General features: G+C 39.1%; 3 protein-coding genes across 5 annotated transcripts in view; 2 read left to right on the forward strand and 1 right to left on the reverse strand.

Moving 5' to 3' along the window:
* iqgap2 (IQ motif containing GTPase activating protein 2) overlaps window positions 1–21,722 on the forward strand; it is a 35,428-nt gene extending 13,706 nt beyond the window's left edge. The window contains exons 7-39 of one of the 3 annotated variants that reach the window (XM_053325777.1): window positions 79–192; window positions 337–515; window positions 1,470–1,557; window positions 1,763–1,926; window positions 2,608–2,695; window positions 2,967–3,130; window positions 3,271–3,431; window positions 3,867–3,991; window positions 4,148–4,311; window positions 7,591–7,617; window positions 7,926–8,016; window positions 8,646–8,813; window positions 8,956–9,098; window positions 9,215–9,385; window positions 9,686–9,769; window positions 9,990–10,061; window positions 10,158–10,227; window positions 10,398–10,606; window positions 10,800–10,952; window positions 11,102–11,265; window positions 11,501–11,725; window positions 12,378–12,518; window positions 13,798–13,882; window positions 14,063–14,295; window positions 14,964–15,096; window positions 16,559–16,661; window positions 16,868–17,009; window positions 18,805–18,892; window positions 18,996–19,208; window positions 19,311–19,471; window positions 19,626–19,769; window positions 20,589–20,697; window positions 21,035–21,722. In XM_053325777.1, the coding sequence (XP_053181752.1) occupies window positions 79–192; window positions 337–515; window positions 1,470–1,557; window positions 1,763–1,926; window positions 2,608–2,695; window positions 2,967–3,130; window positions 3,271–3,431; window positions 3,867–3,991; window positions 4,148–4,311; window positions 7,591–7,617; window positions 7,926–8,016; window positions 8,646–8,813; window positions 8,956–9,098; window positions 9,215–9,385; window positions 9,686–9,769; window positions 9,990–10,061; window positions 10,158–10,227; window positions 10,398–10,606; window positions 10,800–10,952; window positions 11,102–11,265; window positions 11,501–11,725; window positions 12,378–12,518; window positions 13,798–13,882; window positions 14,063–14,295; window positions 14,964–15,096; window positions 16,559–16,661; window positions 16,868–17,009; window positions 18,805–18,892; window positions 18,996–19,208; window positions 19,311–19,471; window positions 19,626–19,769; window positions 20,589–20,697; window positions 21,035–21,148 (4,490 nt within the window). In that variant the 3' untranslated portion in view covers window positions 21,149–21,722. The remainder of the gene's footprint in view (window positions 1–78; window positions 193–336; window positions 516–1,469; window positions 1,558–1,762; window positions 1,927–2,607; window positions 2,696–2,966; window positions 3,131–3,270; window positions 3,432–3,866; window positions 3,992–4,147; window positions 4,312–7,590; window positions 7,618–7,925; window positions 8,017–8,645; window positions 8,814–8,955; window positions 9,099–9,214; window positions 9,386–9,685; window positions 9,770–9,989; window positions 10,062–10,157; window positions 10,228–10,397; window positions 10,607–10,799; window positions 10,953–11,101; window positions 11,266–11,500; window positions 11,726–12,377; window positions 12,519–13,797; window positions 13,883–14,062; window positions 14,296–14,963; window positions 15,097–16,558; window positions 16,662–16,867; window positions 17,010–18,804; window positions 18,893–18,995; window positions 19,209–19,310; window positions 19,472–19,625; window positions 19,770–20,588; window positions 20,698–21,034) is intronic. The other 2 variants (XM_053325778.1, XM_053325779.1) reach the window with 2 other exon arrangements.
* Window positions 4,687–6,805, reverse strand: f2rl2 (coagulation factor II (thrombin) receptor-like 2). The gene is made up of 2 exons (XM_053325781.1): window positions 6,372–6,805; window positions 4,687–5,953 (listed from the first exon to the last, which is right to left on the reverse strand). The coding sequence occupies exons 1-2, from the start codon at window positions 6,433–6,435 to the stop codon at window positions 4,917–4,919; spliced, it is 1,101 nt and encodes a 366-aa protein (XP_053181756.1). The 5' UTR covers window positions 6,436–6,805; the 3' UTR covers window positions 4,687–4,916.
* Window positions 21,723–21,813: 91 nt separating the features above from the next.
* f2r (coagulation factor II (thrombin) receptor) lies at window positions 21,814–23,879 on the forward strand. Its single transcript, XM_053325553.1, has 2 exons — window positions 21,814–22,015; window positions 22,663–23,879. The coding sequence occupies exons 1-2, from the start codon at window positions 21,850–21,852 to the stop codon at window positions 23,877–23,879; spliced, it is 1,383 nt and encodes a 460-aa protein (XP_053181528.1). The 5' UTR covers window positions 21,814–21,849.

Below are 23,879 nucleotides of genomic sequence, written 5' to 3' on the forward strand. Positions count from 1 at the left end.
CAATATATTTTTTCCTTTCCTACTGTATGCCATACTATAATATCTACTTATATACTGTATTGTATATTTTTATTTCAGAGGAAGAGATCAGTAACATGAGGAGTGAGCTGGAGAAGTATGGCATTCAAATGCCAGCTTTCAGTAAGATTGGCGGTATCCTCGCTAACGAGCTCTCAGTGGATGAAGCTGCCTGTAAGTGTTCTGACCTCTTGATTAGATCTCTATAATGGAACAGGATATCTTCAAAAAAGCTGCGAAAAATGAACGTCTCACAGTGTTGACTGGTTGACCTGTTCCATGATCTGGTTTTGAAAAACACTAAAATGTTTTCCTCAGTGCATGCTGCCGTGATTGCCATCAACGAGGCTGTTGACAGAGGTCAGGCATCGGTCACAATGGGAGCCCTGAATAATCCTAACGCAATGCTGAGGAACACCCATGAAACTCTGGCCCAAGACTACCAGGACTCACTGAGCCAGGCAAAGGCTGGTAAACAGGATCAGGCTTCAGGGAGGGTGAGAGGCCTACCAAATACTTAAATGACCTCGTTTTAGTGTCATTATTTATCTGTATATCTGTTATCTGAGTTGGAACTTTGCTTTAATGTGGCAAACATTTTCGGATTCCATATCACAGTGATTCCCCTTTTAATACAGGACACCCATCTAACACAAACTATACTCAACTTAATCATTTATGTGCAGTAGTACAGCTGTCACAGGTTAACTCTGTCATTACCATACGTTGCAACTGTCTTAACATAACATGCGTACATAGAGCTCAGATATGTACAGAATTCCAGTACACTACATAAAAAAGTGTCACTCACAATTTATTTTGTTTCTCTCTTTCATGGTTGGTTACACACCAATATTTCTCCATCATGGTTTCACTCTTTTTTAAAATATTAGATGACTAGTTGGTTACATAAATGTCAGTAACATTAAATGAAATTCTCAAAGCCTGGTCTAAAAGTGTGTGTTGACCTCCAAGAACTCGCTGGACTGAATAATGTGCAAAAATGATATAAAACATTTGAGACTCATTATGAGTCACCTTCCAACTAGATCTGGCAAATGGAAATCATGTAGAGTCGATTTTTGCAGTAAACAGATGTTTCTGATTTCAGTGTCTAGTACTGACAACTGTAGTAAGTAAAAAGAACTGTGCACTGAGGTCTGAAAGGGGTTTCCTGCACTGACTCACTTCACAGGCCTTGCCAGCACATTCCAGTGGCTGCAGTGTCAGCTGTACTTCACCAAACACTAACCCTTCACACTGTCGGGCAGCTCGTCTCTCATTCTCTTCACTAATACTGTACAAACATGAGCCATCCATTTCCACCTAATGTTTGAAATGTTATTTATTTAAACCATGCTTCTTCAACCATATGAGTTGGAAAAAATCAATGTGATCACATACAAATAAAATATGCTACTGTGATTGAAATATGTATTTTCTCTCCGTAGCGCTCCTCGATTACTGTTGAGGAAAGAGACGTTTACGAGGAGCTGCTGACTCAGCAGGAGATCCAGAGTTGCATAGACAGTGTAAATAGTAAGTACTGTCCCTCCCACATGACCATGGATGCAAACCTTTTTGCAAGAAAATAATCTTCCAGTCACATACAGTGTTGGTGTTGAACAGCACAGTAACATCATTCATTTCCTAACATTTATTGGTTTAGTTTTGATTTGAAAGAATGCAAAAAGAAAATACATTAGCTCTCAAAGATGTCATGTCTTTGTTTTCCTGTCTGCAGTCCAGGCAGCAGTAAGGCAGGTGAATCAGGCGTTGTCGACCCAGGATGAAGCTACTCTGTTGGCTGCACTCAGGCTTGAAGCTCTGGCCTTGCTGGGTGTTCAGGAGGCAAACTGCCGCTGGTACCTGGAACATTTTACCAACTACTGCCAACACAAATCCAAGGTATACTGAGTCAGAGCTTGTTTGTTCACTGGTTCCTAAATCAAGACTTTGGGAATCAGAATAATGCTGGTTTTCATCGAAACATTTGCAGACCTGTCTTTGACGTCTTTTCTATACTGGCAATGTTCATCTGATTTTAATTTCCATGTGTGTCTGTGCTGGGTTTGTACAGGTATGCACATCTCACACATCATCAAATTATGATTTAAATATTTCCAGGTCTTAATTGGTGGATGGAACTGTGACATTACCTTTTTCCAGCTGAGCCCCCCTCACTTCAAACCAGTTAAAAGAGCACAGAGGAAAAAGAAATGCAAAAATCACCAATGTAAAAGAACCAGAAAATGTTATAACTTTAGCAGGAAGTAGTTTGTTAAAGTGGGATCCATCACTCATTGTAAGATTGATAAATTATGTTTTCAGGACCATTTGAACTTCTTTTAGGCTTTGAGATGACTTTTTTTTTTCTCTTAAGTTGGTTGTGTAACTATGTGATTACGTGTTGGGCTTTGAGCCCTCACTTTGCACTTTGGCGTTGAACAGAGGAAAAAAATTATTAGCCACTGTAAATTTAGTCGGAATACATGTGGCTCTTCATTAATGTAATGTAATGTAATGCATTGAATAATTGAGACTTGTATAGTGGTGTCTCTCTAATGTACTCTAATCTTTATGCTGCAGGATGGAGACAAAGCCGTGGTGGTGGACAAAGAGGAGATTCAGAGAGTTGTCAGCTCTTGTAATGACTTTGCTGAGGCAGAGAAACGAAGTAAGCACCTTTTTGTTATAATCCATGGATGTTTATTCAGTAATTCTGGTTGGTTGAAAATCACACATGTACCCACTATCACGCCTCCCAAACTCACAATATGCTAAGTCTATCTGCTATTAAGTATTCATGATGAATATTTAATTTAGGTTTTTACAGATATATTTTAGCTCCTAAATGTAATGCAGGCAATAATTATAATTTACATACTGAGCTGCCTTTGTGAAATTGAATTTGGGTTAAGCTCAACTGTGATCATTTTCTTGACTAGAACTGGAGGCAGTTGTAGCGATCAATACTGCCATTCGTCTTGGCAATGCAGTGGATACGGTGGAGGAGCTGACGAACCCTGAGGCACAGCTGCCAATTGTCTACCAAACTGCTGCCAACCTCTATCAGGCTGAACTTTTTAGCTTGCAGCTCCAAGGGGGGCGGGTGAGACATCAATTTTCACACTTTTACACGTGGACCCTCAGATAAAAATGTGCTTACAGGCAAATTGAACATCAGTGTTAGATTTATATTGTTATCAAATGTCACTTCATCCTCATGACTCAGATCTTCATGTTTATCAGGCTGGCCTTAGCCACGAGGAGCTGAGTGTCGCTGTAGAGATGCTGTCAGCCGTAGCGGTGCTGAACGAGGTGCTGGACACCAAAGACCCACAGGCTGTAATTGAGCAGCTAACAGACTCTCCTCTGGGCTTTACCAACATAGATCAAGACAACCTCAACAGGTAAGATGGCTGCAAGACAGATTGTTGTGGACTGCTGATGAAGACATTAAAACACCAGTTGTTGTAGCAGAATGTGTTTAATTGGGTAGCTGGTCAGTGAAATTGAAGCTCCCTGCCGTCATGTCAGTCAATGCTGGTTGTAACCTTGTTCTGACAATGGGATTACTGATTTGTGTTGTTGTTGCCATAACTATAACACCTTGCATTAAAATGCATCTTATATCCAGATTGTATCTAGATATAATTGAACTTGATTACATTTACACATGGTATTGATATGTCTCCAGTGTCCACATTAAGTCCAACTAAGATCCAATTGCTCTGTCCAGCTCAAACAACTGAATTTCACGTTGAAAAAAAAAAAGATAAAGGTAACCACCTGTTAAAGCTGTGCTAGAAACTTGAGTTGAACCTCCCTGTGGCACTCTCTCTCAGGTATGCTGACACTCTTATTAAACAGAGAGCTGAGACTCTCACCAATGGCCAAGAGTTCCTCACATGGAATGATGTTCAGAAATGCATCGACGTAGTCAATGTGCAGGTCCACGAGGAGCATGAACGTAAGAAAGATTCACCAGATTCTCGTCTGTTCTTTAAATATGTGTAAATCTTGGTACAGTTTAGGTTTTTATTTTAGTTGTGGCCTTACTAACGCATACATTAATACATGAAACACATACTATAAGTATCAAATGATTCTTGCCTTCTACCTGCAGGTATTATAGCTATAGCTGAGATCAATGAGGCACTTAACTCAGGTGATCATCAGCAGACACTTGCAGCCCTGCTCCTCCCTACAGCCAAGTTGATGGGGGTGAACCCAGCCACAGCCCAACACTACCACGATGTCCTGCAGTATACCAAGAAACTCCTCTGCCAGGTATTGTGACTCTAGATTTATTTAAGATTATGTAGAAAAATGTGCCTGCATCTGTCACATACTCTAAGTGCAAAATATACAAACGTCTTAGCTGAATAAATCAGTGTTTTTTAACATCATGTGATAACTCATGCTCATCAAGAGTTACATACATTTATTTTTTATTATAATTATATTATTATTTATATTATGATTTTTATTATAAATCTTAATGTTGATTTAGACATTATAATGTACATATTATTCATGTAATGATAAACTGGAAGGACAAGAGTAAATGTTTAGATGACTATTGTCATGGAAAAATTGAGGATAGATTATCTGTTGTCAACATATTCTTACTTTGTGTCACTCGTTTCCATTTCTAAGATTTGTCTGGCTTGACAAGAGGCTTGTATATGTTACACAGTCCTTTCCTCATACTGTGCAAAGATGTGTCAAATGTTATTGTGGACCTTGCAGAGATTGTGGTATTTCTTTACCCTGTTAAATTCACAGTGTCCAGTTTGAACTTTCACACCATTGTTTCTAGACTTGTACTTCCCTGCTGTGTCCCAACAATGGTTCAGCAAGGCGATACTTTTTCTGTGTGTGCACATCTAGTCTCACGTCATAACAGCCAGCCTCTGCGGTATCCCACGGAAAGAGATGAATTGTAGTTCTGAGGCTGCTGTCTTAGAAATGAGCATACACAGGAAGGGATCCAGACAACTGTGGAAGCAGCACAGACACACTGCTACTCTATAGTATCCGTATAGTTTGTCGTCCCCGCTGGAAAACAGGCGGATGTAGTGGGCGATGTGCAGGATGCCACTTGGCAAGAAACATGCCACAAAGATGATGAAAACCAGAGTGCTGACCCTGATAAATGGTCTCCAGTCACAACCAGATTGCCCTAGGTGATATACCACTGCTACATGGGCATAGATACAAATCAGGAAGGGCACTATGAAGCCCAGAAAAACCAACATGAGCCTGTATGGGACCAGCGGGGAATGGGATTTTTCCTCTAGGGGAAGTACATCATGGCAGGTGGTAACCCCCAGCTGAGTGACCTGATAGCTCTGCCTGACCAGGAGCTCAGGGACAATTGCAGCCCCAAACAGGAACCACACAATCAAGCACGTCCACACTGCCAGTGTTGTCTTAGCAAGTCTTCTGTACAAGAACGGTCTGACCACAGCCAGGTACCGCTTCAGACTGATGCATGCTATAGTCTGAGCTGAACAGTAAACATTGCCATAAAACAAGGCTGTGATTAGCCGGCATGAGATTTCCCCGAATATCCAGTTGTTTCCGTTGAAGTGGTAGTGAACCCGCAGTACCAGGGAAAACAGGAGGAGCAGATCAGACAAGGCCAGGTTCAGGTAAAGAATGACTGTGGACAAGGACTTGGCTCTGAGTCTCACTCTGAGGAAGGTCAGAATGTAGGCATTGGAGGGGATACCCACCAGCATGGCCAGTATGTAAGATGAAGGTATGACCCAGGTACTGAGGATCCCTGTGATGTAGGGTGTTGCAGCGTCATCTGGTTGCACATACAGCCATTGCTGGTTTGTGTGGTTGAATTTAGAAATCCTTCCCTTGAAAGTTTTTGGTATCACACCAGGTGGTTTATCAGTGTTGGTCCTGCTTGTATTCCCTGTGTATGGGTAGAAAAACGATGTTTATGGTTAAACAAGAAAAAAAAAAAAAAGTTAAAACATTAAAATATCAAACATACATTTTACTCTATCCTGCAATCTTGTGGTGTCTTATGTTCTGTCCAGTATTTATCATGAGACTTTCTAATTATACCTCTTGTTATTAAAAAAAAAAAAAAAAGCAGACATTTCTAATTATGAATTTCAAATATCCTTTTTTTGTAATATTTTTAATTTAGGAATTCTGTATTGTTTTGACAGTATGTATTAGCTATACTAATATAGTTAAACCTGTGTTTAGTAATCAACAACTTTTTGAATGATTATGAATGAGTCCTTTACCAGGTAGTCCAAGAGTAAATGGTATCTCATTTGGGACCCTGGCTTAAATAAACTCATAGTAGTTAGTTAACTTACCGTCATGCTGAATGGTCTGCACTGCCATTAGACAAATGAGTAGTCCAGGTAGAAGGTCAGCCATAATGCTCTCTGATAGAGTTTTTAACGGTTGCTGGATTTCGCCCCTCTCAGTGTTGCTTCTTGTCAGCTACTTCAGTAAATGTAGGAGTGGTCCACCACTGGAATTTGCTGTTATGCATCTCTGCAGCACAACCAAGAATACTGATAACGATGTGTACTCAAGCTCTGCTTCCCACTAGTGTATGTGGACCGTTTGTCTGTTTGTATGGTTCAGTGAGCACGTTTCCTGTCTCGGCCTGAAAGCTGAATTCCCCTCTGCCTGCGCCAGGAACTGCCCACTGAGTCAGTGGGGAGGGAGCACACTTTCTAGATTAACAGCTGTGACCCATTAACAAATTATACTGTGTACAGATGTAGTTATTTTTTTTTTGGGGGGGGGGGGGGTTGTACTAAAAATAATTTCTGTTTATAATAAGTGATATGGCTTTTATTTGGGGAGGGTAATGTTTGTCAGCCTGGTTATGGAGATGAACAATGATTGCTGTATTGTGCTTTTGGAATATTGTCAGTGTCTGCATCTGATTTGAGTAAAAATGTACAAATGTTCTTCCAACACTATTACATTATACAGCACATAGATCATTAATCTGTTACTTGAAATGTATACTGTGTTCCAAGATGGAAACTATCCACTTCAACACAAGTTATCCAGTGCACATGTTTTCTCTTTTCCTGGTTTTCTTCTTTTTCTATTTGTTTAACTCATGACACGTTTTCCCACTTGTGTGTACCATCTGGTATGATGTCATACAAAGAACAAATGCTCCTTTATGATTGTAGGTTATGAGGAAAATGCCTTTTGAGCCACAGCTTTTTTTTTTTGTATTACTATTATTGGCTTAAGTCATTAGCAGCGAGTTTGATTCTACTGTGCTATAACTATCCCTCTTAATGCATGTACCAGTTGGAGTGGAAATCACTGGACAGATGCAGACAAAAACAAATATGTTTTTTTTTAGGTTGTTCACTGTCTCTTAATGGTGACTTCCTTCCTGTTCCCCCAGTGGTCAGAGATAGACCCCCATCCAACCAGAGATATCTATAATTAGCCAGAGAACAAATACAAAAGTCAGGCTGAATAAACATTGTGTGTGCTTGTTTTGATGTTACTTTGTTAGGTTAACCATTTCTCACTACATTTTTTCCTTTTCCTTAGATCTCACCTCTGGACACAGGGGAAATGGTACAGCGTATTTTTGCTGTTGCTCTGATTGCACCAGCTTGTGTAGTCTTAGTGCTGTAATGAAGTGCTGCTTCTGATAGAAAAGGACTGTATATAAAAAGTCCACAATCCTAACTTGATGAATAGTCTGACAATCATTACTAACTAATGAGGACATGGAATGTTTTCATTAAAATTGCTTCGAAATATTTATAATTATATACCAAGTTAGCATTGTGTGCATGAGTATTGCTTTGGGTGCCTGAAGTACATTTTCTTACCCATCTGATAAGAAGAGAGGTGACCTTGTACTTTTTCTCTGACTGCAGAGCTCTGGAGATGAGTCTGCAGTTCTGTGGCTGGACCAAATCCAAGAGGCCATACACATAGCCAATCAGGATGAAGAGGAAGCTCTCACATGTGTGTACATCAAGTTTTGATTCACTCATCCATATCTTCACCACTTATACAATAGGTTTATCAGTCCAGTTAATTCTTCTCATGTTATGGACATATTACTAAATTCTCATTGTCCAGAGGATGTACATTATATTCAGAGCACCACACAGCAGGTCCCTTTTTATAATTAATATTTGGATACTTTTGTAGGCATGCAACACACATTGACTGAACATAAACATGGTCAGACATTTACAGTACTTTTTTACTAGCAGGTATTTTCTTTTAACCTACTCTGCTATATGACATTTCAGCCTTATGCTAGTTGATGATTGTGTGACACTGACATGATGACATATAAGTTAATTATGTTGAGTCTCAGACTCTGTACTGGTCTACTCTACCACACAGATAGGTGGCTGTCTTGATATTAAGTGTATCACATATCACAGGCCTGTATTGTGATACTGTAGGGGACAAAACATTGTAATAGTATGTAATAGTATGCTCCCTAGTGGCCATTGTGTGTCATTTTTTATAACCATGTCGGCTGTTGTGGACTGCCTCTCACACTCTCGCTATTTCATTAGCTGTTTTTATATTTGAATCAACAACTGCTTCTTCGACTCAACTCTCATGTATTTTTTTAGTGGCTGGAGCAGTAGCTGACATTAACAAGATGGTGGCTGAGGGAGACTCCCAGAATACACTGCAGGCTTTGCAGGCTTCAAGTGCAGGACTGAAAGCGGTGCTCTTCGAGTGTTCCGACAAATACCAGACTGAACTGGCACAGAGACAAACAGAAAGTGCTACAAAAGGTAAATTTACTTGCAGATATCACCCGAAAGAAAACTTTTGTGAGAGACTGATGTTTACACTGTGAGAAGTCACCTGATTTTCATATTTGGTTTTCAGTATAACATTCACTGTGTCTAAATGGGCATTTCTGCTTTCTCACAGGCAACAGTGATAGTGTGTGGGTGCGACATTGTATAAAGGACAGATATGACTACTACTATAACCTGGAGATGGGACAGGGCACCTGGGAGGAGCCAGAAGGATTTGAACACAATGATGGTCATCTCAGTAAAGAGGAAATTCAGGTAAGGCTCCACCCCCTTCTTTCATTCATCTGACAATTTCACTATTCATTTGATCGGATAATCACACTATTGTGGGTTTCAGTCTAAAAAATTCCCCCCCTCCCCTTTTCCCTCAGAGTGTTGTCAGTGGTGTGACTGCAGAATATAACAGGGGACAGTTATGGTTGGCCAATGAGTCCTTGGTGACCCAGCTGCAGGCGAGGGTCAGAGGTTTTTTGGCCAGGAAAAGGCACGCACAGAGGATGGAATATCTGCGCCAACAAGAGCCACACGTCGTCAAATTGCAGGTAGTGTGTGGCACCACTAAAAACTCTGAATAATGATTGATTGTATAAATTAGATCAACTTCATTGATTCCTAATGCTGCTGTGGACTATTCCAGCAATAATACGAGATTGATAAGATTTGGTTTAATTTACAGACTTATTAATGTTCAAGCCAAGGCAGGGGGATAAACTGTATACTGACACTTTTAATGCCTGCATTTCTCTTTTAAAGTCTAGAAACAAAAATTGAAACACCTGTTCACACTTAGAGCATGTTTTTACATAATGCAGATTTTTGACCACATTTTTTCTTTTTTACAGGCTTCCTGGAAAGGTTACAAACAGAGGAAAATGTACAAAGACCGAATTAATTTGCTTCAAAAAAATGTTGCTTCTGTTGTAAAGGTAATTAGTTGTTTTCTTTATTAACAAATATATACAAATGTACAATTATTTACTGAATAGACAACTGTAAAATAATGCACCCCATGCACAGAAATCAAAGCTTTATGACCAGCCTCTGGAAATCATCAGCTACAATCATACAGTTTATATGTACTTGACATTAAAAGAATACTTTCAACTGTGTATCAGTGATCTAACATAAAACACTGGTGTTTTTCAGATCCAGTCCCTGGTGAAAATGTGGAAAGCCAAAAGTAAATACAATCAGAGATTGCAGTACTTCAAAGATCATGTGAGCAACACATAAGTCAATCTACAACACTTACTGGTTTCCTTTTGGTTTTGCGTTGTTGTTCCATGTTGTTGACTGTTATATGTGTGTGTGTAGGAGAAAGAAATTGTGAAGATCCAGGCTTTCCTAAAGGCCAACAAAGCCAGAGATGACTACAGAACCCTCAGTGAGTCATCACAGATATTTTACATTTCTGCAGTTTAAACTGGGCTTTAAAGGTTTACTCATTATATTATTTGTACTTATGCTTTTTATGTATGTTGATATGATGGTATTTGATACAAATATTGTGGTATTTGATTCAGTCAAAATTGCACCAATTTGTACCAATCTTAGCTGGTGCCAAGGATCCGCCCCTGTCCGTGGTACGCAAGTTTGTCCACTTGCTGGAGCAGAGCTCCCTGGATCTGCAGGAAGAACAGGAAGTGACACGGCTTCGGGAAGAGGTGGTCACCAAAATTCGCTCCAATCAGCAGATGGAGAAAGATTTGAACCTGATGGACATAAAGATTGGACTGCTGGTGAAGAACAGGATCACTCTGCAGGTTGGCAACCCTTGCCTCTATATGTACAAGAAAAGGAATGGCATACCATCATATTGGTTTTACATAATCTATGGCTTAGTTATGCCACAAATGTCACGTGTAGTACCAATTAGTAAATAAAAAACTCTGAACTCTGAATTTCTGTAATGTTTCTCATCTACTTCACCTCTTCCTCTCTTGTTTCTTTGAAAAGGATGTTGTGTCACACAGTAAGAAAATGAAGAGCAAGAAAAATAAGACAAGTAAAGATGACCTGACTGGAGGAGACCGACTGGGTATCAAGGGATTAAATAAAGGCAAAAGAAGGAAACTGGAGGCCTACCAACATCTCTTCTACCTGCTGCAGGTAAAACAAAATGCATCTAACCCTTCCGGATCTACACCAGGACTATTGTTTGGGCTCAACATGATTTAACTTCAGTGATTTAATAACACATTCAAGTACAGTTGCAGATGCACACTTTATGTTATCTGTCACTCTTCCTTCCCAATCAGACTAATCCATCCTACTTGGCTAAGCTGATCTTCCAGATGCCCCAAAACAAGTCCACTAAGTTTATGGACACTGTGATCTTCACCTTGTATAACTACGCCTCTAACCAGAGAGAGGAATACCTGCTGCTCAAGCTCTTCAAGACTGCTCTGGAGGAGGAAATCAAGTGAGGACTGCAGCTCTGATCAATACAGTGCAATAATCTCAAGTCCATTGCACCCAGTTTACACTTAACTACATTAACTACTGTGCTGATGTAATGGTTATAATGAGCATCCAGTAAGAAACTGCGTGGAAACATTTTTCAGAATCATTTGTCCACAATTACTTAAAACACATGTACACTAAATTCTGGGTCTTGGTTTGTACTCATCTGCTGTACCTTGATCTCTGTGTGTAAGATCTAAGGTAGATCAGATCCAGGACATCGTGACAGGGAACCCAACAGTTATCAAGATGGTGGTGAGCTTCAACAGAGGTGCAAGAGGCCACAACACACTCAGACAGCTGCTGGCTCCCGTGGTCAAAGACATCATTGAGGACAAGAGTCTTGGTATCAACACCAATCCTGTGGACGTTTACAAAGCCTGGGTCAACCAGCTGGAGACGGCGACCGGGGAGGCCAGGTAGGGCAAATCCTGGTGGTAGAAGTACTGCTGACAGTGATGTCTGTTTCTTTGGTGTGTTCCATTAATGATTGTTTGATATATATGATCGACTCAGTCATGTGAAGTTATTTTCATTATTTTTGTAGGTTCATTTGTATTGTATTACAAAAATAATTATCTGTAGTTTCTTGAGTTTTATTCCATTATACATATAACTTCTTTATACTAGAAATTACTGCAGTTTTCTTTCAAAACATTACTATAAACTACTGAGGATAATTTTGATAAATTTTTAAGAAACCACTGCATTGATCATAAACTTCAATGATCACAACACCACACAAACAGTCACATAGGTCATTTTTTGTAACTACAGTCTCATGTAATTCTAATATAACATTTCTTTTTAAACACAAGTGAAATTAACTTGATGCTTACTGTGTTGATCTACCAGTTAGAATAAGGTTTATTTCTCTTTTTACACCACACTGACATGAAAAATATAAGGCATGGTATTAAATGTATTGAAGTATATAAGTGTTACACTTAAGAAAATGTTTGCTGTAATATAAAGAGTAAAAATACACAAATACAACCACTACAGTAAGAAAGCGTTAAAGTCTTTGACATGAACAGTATTAATGTTTTGCCTGTTGTTGTTGTGCCTCAGCAAGCTGCCTTATGAAGTGACTCCTGAGCAGGCCATGTCACATGAGGAAGTACGCAACAGGCTGGAGGCGTCCAGTCTGGCACTTCGGGCAGCAACAGATAAAGTCCTGAACTCAATTGTGTCCTCACTGGATAATATCCCGTAAGTTTTGGGAGCAGATTTGAGCAGATTAGTCAGCAGGATTTGGTTGAATCTGTTGTTTTGTTTCTTTTTTGAGAAATCAAATATACATAAGAATACATTTAAAATGATAAAAAAAACAAGTCATCTACAAGATATTCAAAAGTTTATAGAATTAGCTCTGTTATACAAAAGTGGAGGAAATAACACAAACACCCGACTAATGCAGCGTGCAATGTCCATACAATAAATACAATCTATGTAAGGAGCCCATTCTTACATTTGTATTGTGACTGTGTAAGACAGGCCTTGACTCAGCTCTGCATAAATCTTTGATGCCACAATTTGAAGTGGTTGTTGTGTTGTTTTCAGTTTTATTATATTCCACTGCCTGTATTCTTGCAGTGATCAAGATGCTCTCAGTATGCAGTTACTTTACATCCAAACATCTTATCATATGTTTATGGGGAAAAAGAAGTTAGAGGAATACAACCAAATGAGGTTCTCTCTCTGTAGTGAAATATTGTTCTTTTACAAGTTCAGTTACGTATTTATCCTTCTCATTGTAACATTGTACAATATTATGTGCTATTTTATTTCATCAATTGTTTTTTCCCTATCTCCCTATAGAGTATAATTCTTTCTACTTTTATATTATGACTTCAACATTATAGTGAGAGCAACTAAAATTTGGCTAAGCAGGATATGATCATATGCCCTGGTGTGTTATTGGCTCATTATAGTTATTAAGAGTTTAGCTGCATGGTCATTACTAGATAATCATTGATTTGGAGCAAGTAGTCATCTGGTCAGTTGCTAAAGCACAAAAACAGACCTGCTTTGTGCTAAATTAGTCACATACATTTCACCCCGTTTTATGTGGACATAAATACTCATCTTTGTGTTATTTCCTTTATTACAAAATTCTCAATATCACAATCCTTTCTAAAAGTGCTAAAGACTGTAGACAACACTAGATGGTGCTGATGTTTTCTTTGGTTTGTTGCAGAATAACTGCACTTACAGTACAAAAAGTGGAAATTCAAAAAAATAGAAATTGAAAGTCATCAATACTATCATTGAGTAATGCAAGTATGAATGAATTAATCAATATATAAAAAGGCAAGACCACATTCTGCTTCAAATAAATCCAGGCGTGAATGAGTCATCATTTTGGATTTTATGCACTTCATGTCATGAGCTTGCTTTTACCATGTTACATGACACGTGAAAGTATCCTTTTATGTTTCATTATCCCATTGATGCTTTTTTTTTTTTTTTTTTTTTTTTTTGCATGTAGTTATGGCATGAGATACATAGCAAAAGTTCTGAAGAACTGCCTCCATGAAAAGTTTCCAGATGCCTCAGAAGATGAGCTAATGAAGGTACATACATATATGTATTTGTCCATTTGCAGTACAGTATGTTCAGGTTATGCTTGTACAGTCCTCTCTGCATGATTGTTGTCATCATCTACCTACCATGAGCATGCTGAGGTGATTGACTGTGTGGGATTTAATTTTACAAAAGTTTTTAATGATGTTTTCTCTTATTTTCTATGGCAGATTGTTGGAAACCTCCTTTACTACCGCTACATGAATCCAGCCATTGTGGCCCCTGATGGCTTCGACATTATCGATGTGTCAGCAGGAGGGCAGCTTCATGTCGACCAGCGTCGCAACCTGGGATCTGTGGCAAAGATGCTCCAGCATGCTGCTGCAAATAAGCTGTTTGAGGGCGAGAATGCACATATGACGCCGATGAACAACTACATATCACAGACCTATGAGAAATTTAGGTGAGAAATTTAGTGACAGAAAGCTACGTGTTGTGTTTCTAGTACAAATGTTTTGCCGAGACTTTCTTTCAACATGTTTTTTAAGCTCAGGACAATACTCAAGCTTGAGTATAGGCAAGTCCACCAAAACAACTTAATTATATGCATTACACCTTTAGCTCATGTTCAGAAATGACATGACCAAAGGTGAAAACATGAGGTAGAACCATTCTTACTCTTTGCTATTATGTTTTGAGGAACAAATCTCCACTAGGTCAATGTAGTGCTACTGACTTTCCAAAAAAAAAGTCAAAGATCAGAAAAACAAAGTCAACCTTTATTTCCCTTGTAAGTTTCAGGAACATTTTAAGCTGACACTGTAGAAGTAGATGTTGTCTTGGCAATGTCAGAAGCTGTTATGTGCTGTGTCAGCAATTGGGTTTCATTAAAAATTGCCTGAACTCTTGACAAATCTGTATAAACACACAAACTGGAAGCTGTGAGTGTGTATGTGTGGTGTTATTTTCCCCACTTTGCCAAAGTGGTTGACTCATCATTACTGGAAACTCAGATACACTTAATTTCATTTTCTGGAAGCAAGGCAGTATCTGTTGTTTACTGTAGCTGAAAAGGTCACGGAAACGTTAAAGGCAGTGTTACTGATAATTACTGGTATTCCTCTCTTCCAGGGTATTTTTCCAGTCAGCCTGCGATGTCCCTGAACCTGAGGAGAAGTTTAATATTGATGAGTACACAGACATGGTGACCCTGAGCAAACCTATCATCTACATCTCAATAGATGAGATCATCAATACACACTCGGTAAACCCAAGCAAAATGAATCTCTAAATATGTTTTTTTTAATTCAGTTTACCTTCGTACAAATGCAAATTAAGTCTTCACTAATACAACAAACAGTCTCACAAAGGCTGTGCATGCTTGGTTATGGTTAATATTAACTACAAAAAGATCCTTCCTTCTGTAAGTGGATGGCATGCATGTACTGACTCTGCAGTTTCAATGTCACTTCAGTGTCAGTCCTTACAGTTATATGGGTGTTCTTCTTTTATAAGTAGTATTAGTACTTGTATTACTAATGGTAATACTGTATTACTACTAGAAGACAGAGTACTACTAGCACTGCTACTGTTAGTTCTAGCATTGCTAATGAGAATTCACACCTTTCTCCCAGCATGCCAAATATTAAGAAATTCTGATCATGGATCAAATATTTGAGTGTTTGAATATCAATTAAACACTCAAAATGATCTTAATGTCAAATAAGGTACTTTTATTTTTAAACAAAAACATCTCAAGCAAATCTTAAAAGTCAAAATACCCATATTTGACATTTGTGCTGTATGTCATATCAGCACACAGTTCCTATTTTGCTTCAATCCCACCAGTTGCTCTCTTTCAGTTCTCATCCTTATCACTGTTTCTCACACAGCCACTTATTGTCTTTTTGTCATCGTCCTTTCTTTTTGTTATATTTCCAGACCACTTCTTTGGAAAGGGAGTAGTGGTGAGGACATTAGTTTGTCCTTTTTTATCATCGGTTTCACTCTACACTTAAACACACTGGGACAGACAATAGAGACAAAGCACTTGTTTTAGTCTACACAGACGTTCTCTTGACCTTAATGTTGCACACAGGATAATTTTATCATTTCCTTTCTGTTGGATGTGTGAGGAAAAACATTTTAATAGTTTAAGTGGGGAAAGGATCCATTATATTTGTATATTTCTTTCATGTATCATCTATTAACAAAATGAAAAATGTAGTGGGTGGAATCCTCATTAATTGCTCTCTTGCTAAGTTAGTGCTTCCTTAATGTTTAACCCAGCCACACACACACACACACACACACACACACACACACACACACACACACACACACACACACACACACACACACACACACACACACACACACACACACACACACACACACACACAAAACATGTGTATGAGTATAGGCAGTACAGGGTGATGTACACAGGTCCCTCTGTTATTCCCAGGCCTCAACTGTGTGTGTTTATGTACCGGGTATATAGTCAATATTTGATGCTTGTCATGGCATACATCTTGATTTCTTTAAAATGTAGTAAGAGAGAGTGGATTTAACTTTTAATAGATATCACTGGTGACCCACAGATCTGTTCTATTGTTTCTCTATGGGTAAATCTAACAAGATTTGTTCACAGAATTTTACAGTGGCTAAGTTTGTAGTGAATATTTAAAGTTTATAGTGCGGGACTAATAATGTTGATATTTGTTTAGCTGCTTTTGGAACATCTGGAGGCCATCTCTCCTGACCACAATGACCTGCTACACGAGCTTCTGCAGGACCTGGGAGACACCCCAGATGTAGAGACACTGCTAGGTACTGTACAACTTTTATTTACAAGCAAAAATCTGTAAAAAACAAAGAACAAAACCGAACAGTAAATTTATCAGCTGTAGATTTTTATGACCATGAATGGCTTCAAAAATGACATACATACTCAAGTCCACATCTTAGAACCATTTACGCTTCTATTGCCCCTCTGGTTTTGTTAGTTTGCAATTAAATGTGCTACTTCAATTCAGGGGAAGGAACTGTGGATCCAACTGACCCAAACAGAGAGAGCGCTCTTAGCCAGCTGGCCAAGACTGAGATCTCCTTGACTCTAACCAGCAAGTTTGAGCTTCTGGAAGGAGACGACAAGGACTTGAAAACTCTCATGACAAAGTAAGTAATTATCGTTGAGGGGAAACCAAATATCTCACAGAGGGTTACCCCACCTGTTGTTGTTATTATCATTTGCATTCTTGCAGTTTGAGAATGTATAAATAATTTAAAATTACTGTGGAGGCCTTGCAACCATAACCCAGGCTCTTATACTGTACATTTAAAGCCACTGCACAGAATCACACTGGCACAGTAGTACTCAATATAGACTTTAGAGTTACTGTGAATGCCATGTGATGTGATGACCCTTTTTTGACACTGTGTGCGAGCGTTTCCTTGTGGCTATCACTCAGTGTCATGTCTTTGTTGTCTTTCCTGCTCTTCTATCATTTCCTTCTCAAAAAGGGAGGGCGTCAGTGGTCAGGCTTATCTTTCCCATAAACATGTATCCGCTTGGATGAGTTTCTTACAACAAATTGAGTCAGAGAAAGGGCTTCTGCCTAAACTTCTGCTTTGTACAGTTTTTAAATAGGATATTAAATATGAAATATGAAAATCTAATTGCATGAAGTGTTCATGCCAAGCTAACAAGACTTTATGAACCAATGGCGGAATGTTGCAAAAACAAAATCAATTCATTGTTGTGGTTATACAATTATTATTTAGGAATAGTGGAGTGTGTTTTTTTAAAAATAATCCAGGTTTATAGCAAAAGTTTGGACACACCTACTCTTTCAAGAGGTTTCTTCATATTTTACTATTTTCTACATTGCTAAAAAATACTAAAGAGAGCAAAACTATAAAATAGCACAGATAGAATTGTGTGTGTTTCACATTTTAGATTTCTCAGTAGCCACTGTTAGTAGCAGACACATCTTAACATCAGCTGTTGTTCACTGCGTAGATCCGGCCTTCATGGTCAAATTGCTGCAAAGAAATCACTACTGACAGAGACCAATAAGAGAATTGCTTGTACCAAGAGACACCAGGGGTGGACACAGTGGAAGCACAGGTAGCACAGTGGAGATCTGTACTTTGGCCTGATTAGTCCAAATGTGAGATTTTTGGTTCTGGAAGGTATATGCATGTGTGGTTCCCACCATGAAGTGTGGAGGAGGAGGAGGTGCAATGCTTTGTTAGTGATACTGTTGGTGATTTATTCAGAATTAAAGGCACATTTGACCGGCATGGCTAACACAACATTCTGGAGCAATATGCCATCCCATCTGGTGTGTGCTTAGTTAGACCATCATTTGTTTTTCAACTGGACAATGCAGTGCTGCAGTGCTATTGTAAAAGCATTTCAGGTGACAATCTCATGACGCTGGGATGTAATACCAAGAGTGTGTTAAGCTGTCAACAAAGTAAAAGGTGGCTACTTTGAAGAAAAATGTCTTCAGAATTGTTTTACAGTGTTGAAAATGGCAAAAGAAAAAACCCTTGAATGAGTTGGTGTCTCCAAAATTTTCTCACATTAATATGACGATTTAATTTGATCCAAGACTGCACCAAAAACTAATCAGATGTTCCACTGCTCATTGCATAATTTCCCACCAAATCTGTTAAATACATTTATAAGATAACTGGACAAACAAACAGTTGTTGACAAACTTAAAGAAGTTAAGAGAAGGTTATGTTCTGTAGGTGAGAGTGAAATATTTCATGATTGAAAGTGGAAAATTATTCTTCTGTTCTGTTGTGAAAAAATATTTCTTTCGCATCTTCTGACGCAATATGAGAAAAGCCTTGTATATTTCTTTGGTTGTAGTGACACTCCTGTTAAACAACACAAGGTGAGAGGTCAGGTTCTCAAAGATCATTTTATATATACAGTATGTGTATGTGTGTCTTTTAGGACAAAAAAGCTAATAGTGGATGTGGTTCGGATTCAACCTGGAGAGACTTTGTCTGAGATTCTTGAGACCACTGCTACTGCCCCACAGGTGATGTTTCTTTTTGTGTTCCCTTGCCCAAATCTCAAACAGCCATCTATATGTGTCAAAAGAATATCTGCACTGACACCCCTCATTTGACTTGGTCCTGCAGGAGTTGGAGCATACTAAGATTGTAGAGCGGCGGGCGGTTCAGGATGCTCAGACACCAGAAGGTATGAAGAGCAGCCTAGCAGTACTGGAGGACAGCCAGCTTCCACTTGAACAGAAGAAGAGAAAGATCCTGAGGAACCTTCGTAACTTGGAGCAGGGTGGTCTTGTCACTGCCAGTAACAAATACCAGGACCTTATTAATGACATATCAAAGGTTCATAAACAGTTGTTCATCCACATAGAAAGATGCACGTTTCTCATTATAACTTCCAGCTTCTGACTTTGTAAAAAATATGATAAAACCTGTAATTGACAGGATATTCGCTACCAAAGACGCTACAGACAGAGGAGGAAGGCCGAGCTGGTGAAACTCCAGCAGACACTGATGGCGCTCAACTCCAAAACAACCTTCTACCAGGACCAGATGAACTATTATGATACCTACATCAAGACTTGCCTGGACAACCTCAACCGGAAGTGAGTTGCACCTTCTTTTCATTCACCTTGAGAGAATAAAGACTTGTTTCTTTTTGTACATTGTTGTACTTCTTGTAGCTGTTTGTGTTGTGTGGATGGTTTGATGGATGAGGTAACATTTCTGTCATTTTAATTTACTGTTTTGTTTCTCCAGGAATTCACGCAAATCAATAAAACTGGACAGCAAAGGAGAAGAGAAGAGCAGTAAGAAGTGGAAGCCACAGTCTCTGAAGTACACTGCAGCAAAACTGCACGAGAAAGGAGTCGTTTTGGAAATTGAAGGACTTCAGACAAACCAGTGAGTCGAGCTCATAACTACTTTATAGCTGTCAAAAACGGCAATTTCACTGTTATATTTGAAAATTTAGCTATTTTCACTGAATCATTGAAAAATAATTTGATGCTTATACTCCTAACCATTCTGTAAGATATGTTTAATTCTGCTTCATTATTTTATAAATAAAATACCCACATATGTACAATATTATATACAACATTATATATACAATATTACAATATTATAACTGGCCAGTGCAAGCAAGCGTGACTAAAGACAGTTTAATTGTATCTTGCTACAGACTGTGATTCCTTTTTTCCAGAGATGAGGATATGTCTGTGTCAGAATTGGAGCTTGGCTGTAAACCAATATTGATATACTGTACAAGAAGTGGATGTGTCTCATTAGTTTTCTTTATGTTGGAACTAAACTAAACAAGCGTTGTTCAGTGAAATGACATTTGTCTTCAAATTCCACCTCATCTGTTATTCTGAGGACCATTACTATGCTCTGTTACTCTGTTCACAAAGGTCAGTGCAATTGTCACGCTGCACCAGTGGAAAATGGAAATGCAGGGCAGTTGTTTATGAACAAAGAAATATGAATGTAAAAAGTGCTTCTTCCTTTGACACATTTAAGACTTTAATTTGTGCTTAGTTGGTCTAAGAATGCAGATAAATCATTCATACTGTGGATGTATCAAAATCAACTGTCTTTATATTTTTGTATGTATGTATTGATATGACTAATTTATACTGAGTGGTGATCCTGTTTTCCTCCCTCTGTTCTGTTTCTTCGCCTATAAAATAACATCATGTTATTGTCCGTTTCTTCACTCAGGTTTAAAAATGTCATGTTTGACATTTCACCCACCGAGGAAGTCGGGGATTTTGAGGTGAAAGCCAAGTTTATGGGTGTTGAGATGGAAAAAGTCCAGCTTCATTTCCAGGTAAACATTTCCCGGCTTGTCAGAATTTCACAAAATAGAGCATTTCACCATCCAACACTAACACTGGATGACAGATGGTTAATGTTCCTGCTCTCATCATCAGGCTATTAGCAGGAAATCTGGAAACAAAGCAATTATTTTCTAGTTCAGACAAAAGAAAACAAGATATACAGTTAAACCAGCTACCGTATATGTTTTCATCTACCTACTAGAGATGATGATTACTGGTCTAATAATTGAATTCTCTTACATGTTGTCAGACCTGCCAAATTAGAACCACAGCATTATGAATGAGGAGATTGTGTGTCTCACCATGTCTCCTGTATTTTGTGTACAGGACCTCCTTCAGCTGCAGTACGAAGGTGTGGCCGTCATGAAGATGTTTGACAAAGCTAAAGTGAATGTCAATTTACTAATTTTCCTCCTAAACAAGAAATTCTATGGAAAATAAGAAAATCAAATCACCAAAGAGAGAATAGAGTGGAGGTTGGAGATGGATGTGCCTTCTAACAGTACTTTGTTTGCTGAATGAAAATTAATTTTGTCAGGAAACATCAGATGATATGAGACATTGTTCTGTTTCATCTGATTTATGATTTGATGGATCAAACCTAAATGAAATGTTACCGTTCAATTTAAATGTCTCGTTTTCTGGGGGGTTTTTTCCCCACGTGGTGATTGTAAATTATTGTATTTTTAAGAATGAAATTGTAATGATATTCATGTTTTGTATGTAAAAGATTGTAGGAAACACACTGTTATTGTTACGCTTTATGTTGAGAAAATCGATGGCAGTACTGGAGCTGTGGAGCAAGTTTTCATCCAGCCTGCATGGCTTTGTGAAATACTGTAGTTTACTAGTGCCTTTTTAATTAAAGCATTGAAAGACAAATGTTTTAATTAATAAAACATTTAAACATTTTAAAAGCTACAATTGAGCAACACATTTTAATATGTATTATCAGTGTTTAAGTGATTTCTAATGCTTGAAGAAAGTGCAAAATAAATTACACGTCTAAAAAGGATTTGATAGTTTTTTTCCCTCATATTTTATAAGTGTATTAATACACATGACTTCTTTGCAATGGGGTGGAGATCTTGTGCTGTGAAGAGGAGGCGGAGTGTCAACACTGGAATGTAATAACATGGTTGATGCTGGCAGAAAACACTTCAGTGACTTGTCTGGCAAACATACTGTACAGTCATTTCAACACACCTCAGTGTAAAATATTTAGAGGGAAGAACACCATGTTTCACCTGTCAATATGGCTGTTGGTATTGTTTTCTCTCCACAGCTCAGCTTTACCCTCTCAAAATGGTAAGTTGCTTTATCTACCTTTTAAACTATTGTATAAAATTAAACACTTAAACTGTAAAGGCTCATGGTATAACGGGTTATTTTATACAACCACAGTATTTGATTTAGCTGTGTTACAAGTTAAATGATCAATCTGATAAAAGCAATGTCAAAATTAATCAAAAACATTAATTTTTTTTAGAGACAGTGTAACATGAATGAGTTGCCAGGTCCACAATTTTTAAAATAAACTTTTTGCTTGCTTTATTGTAATGACTGACAGATTATTAATTCTTTAAAGTCCTTGTTTATACCAACATTTCTCAATCTTAGTGTTCATGTGAATGTTTCTGAACAATTTTTTTATTGCAGGACTGCTCCCTTTTTCAAAATATGCATACAATGAGGTCTATAAATTCTCTCATCATGTTGAATTTTGTGCAACTCTTCATTGAGATGAGAATCATAAATTCACTACTAAAATATTTCAGAGACAGATCAAAACTAGTAAAAGATTGATTTTCTTTTGCTATTGGTAAATTTGGGGGACACTTTCCTGTTTATGTACCTTTTGAAAAGTAAATTGCATCTGCACTTCAGTTACAAGATCATTTGCAAAAATGAGCCGCCTGAAAAACATTTTGAAACACTGTTGTGTCTCTCTGAAGGCTCAATGCCCTTGCTGCGGACTTTCTCTGGTCGGGCTGTGATGGTCACTGATGAGCCTGTGGACTACCTCGACCTGTCTGTGTTGGACCTAAATGATGACAGTGGTTCCGGATTAGGGTCGCAGAAGGAGCCGATGAAGAGACACCGTCATCATCACAAACAGTATTTCGTCTCAGAGGAAGCCAAGGACTTTCTCCGGGGTCGCCTGGCAACCAGCTTCGTCCCTACAGTATACACCCTCGTCTTCATCATCAGCGTGCCCCTCAACCTCGTTGCCATGGTGATGTTTGTGCATCACATACGTCCCAGGAAGCCGGCTGTGATCTACATGCTGAACCTGGCCTGCGCTGACCTGCTGTTTGGCCTGCTCCTCCCCTTCAAGATCCACTATCATTACCATGGCAACGACTGGATTTATGGCTCCTTCATGTGCAGGGTCGTCACAGCAGCTTTCTACTGCAACATGTATTGCTCTGTCCTGCTCATCATGTGCATCAGCATCGACCGCTTCCTGGCTGTGGTGTACCCCATGAACTCACTGACGTGGCGCAGCCCTCAGACGGCTACAGCTGTGTGCGCCTCCATGTGGCTGCTGGCGCTTGGAGGAGTGTCTCCTCTGCTGAGCTCAGGGCAGACCATGCACCTGACAGACCTGGGCATCACCACCTGTCATGATGTGCAGGATGCGGAAAAACTACACACATACTACCTTTACTTCTTCCCCATCTACTCCTCTGTCTTCTTCTTCATCCCGCTCTGCTTCACGGTTGTCTCTTACGCGCGTATTATCCGCGCGCTTGGAGCAGCCAATATAGAGAACCGCTCCAAGAAGACCCGAGCTGTGGTGATGGCTGTCATCGTGCTGGTGGTGTTCGTGGTCTGCTTCACGCCCACCAACATTATCCTGATGGCTCACTATGTTCAACTGTCCCACAAGTCAGGTGACAGTTCATACCAGGCGTACCTGCTCTCCATGTGTGTAGGGAGCCTCAGCTGCTGTCTGGATCCAGTCCTCTATTACTTTGGCTCGTCTCAGTGCCAGAAGCAGGTGGTAGCACTGCTCAGATGTAGGCGATTAACGCGAGAGAACAGCAGCTCAAGCACGCAGAGCACGAGAACCAGCGGGAGGACAGACAGCAGCAGGTCATACAATATGGAGGGTGTTCAAACTGGGCTGCATGGGAGCCAGTACAGCAAGCTTGAGGCACACACATGA

This window comes from Scomber japonicus, chromosome 9 (assembly GCF_027409825.1).
Source record: "Scomber japonicus isolate fScoJap1 chromosome 9, fScoJap1.pri, whole genome shotgun sequence".
Taxonomy (NCBI): Eukaryota; Metazoa; Chordata; class Actinopteri; order Scombriformes; family Scombridae; genus Scomber; species Scomber japonicus.

Coding starts and splice junctions, on each gene's coding strand:
- f2rl2 (XM_053325781.1), bottom strand. CDS start 6,435: ATGGCTGACCTTCTACCTGGACTACTCATTTGTCTAATGGCAGTGCAG. Junction 5,954..6,371: donor GCAGACCATTCAGCATGACG/GTAAGTTAACTA, acceptor ACCCATACACAG/GGAATACAAGCAGGACCAAC.
- f2r (XM_053325553.1), top strand. CDS start 21,850: ATGCTGGCAGAAAACACTTCAGTGACTTGTCTGGCAAACATACTGTAC. Junction 22,016..22,662: donor AGCTTTACCCTCTCAAAATG/GTAAGTTGCTTT, acceptor GTCTCTCTGAAG/GCTCAATGCCCTTGCTGCGG.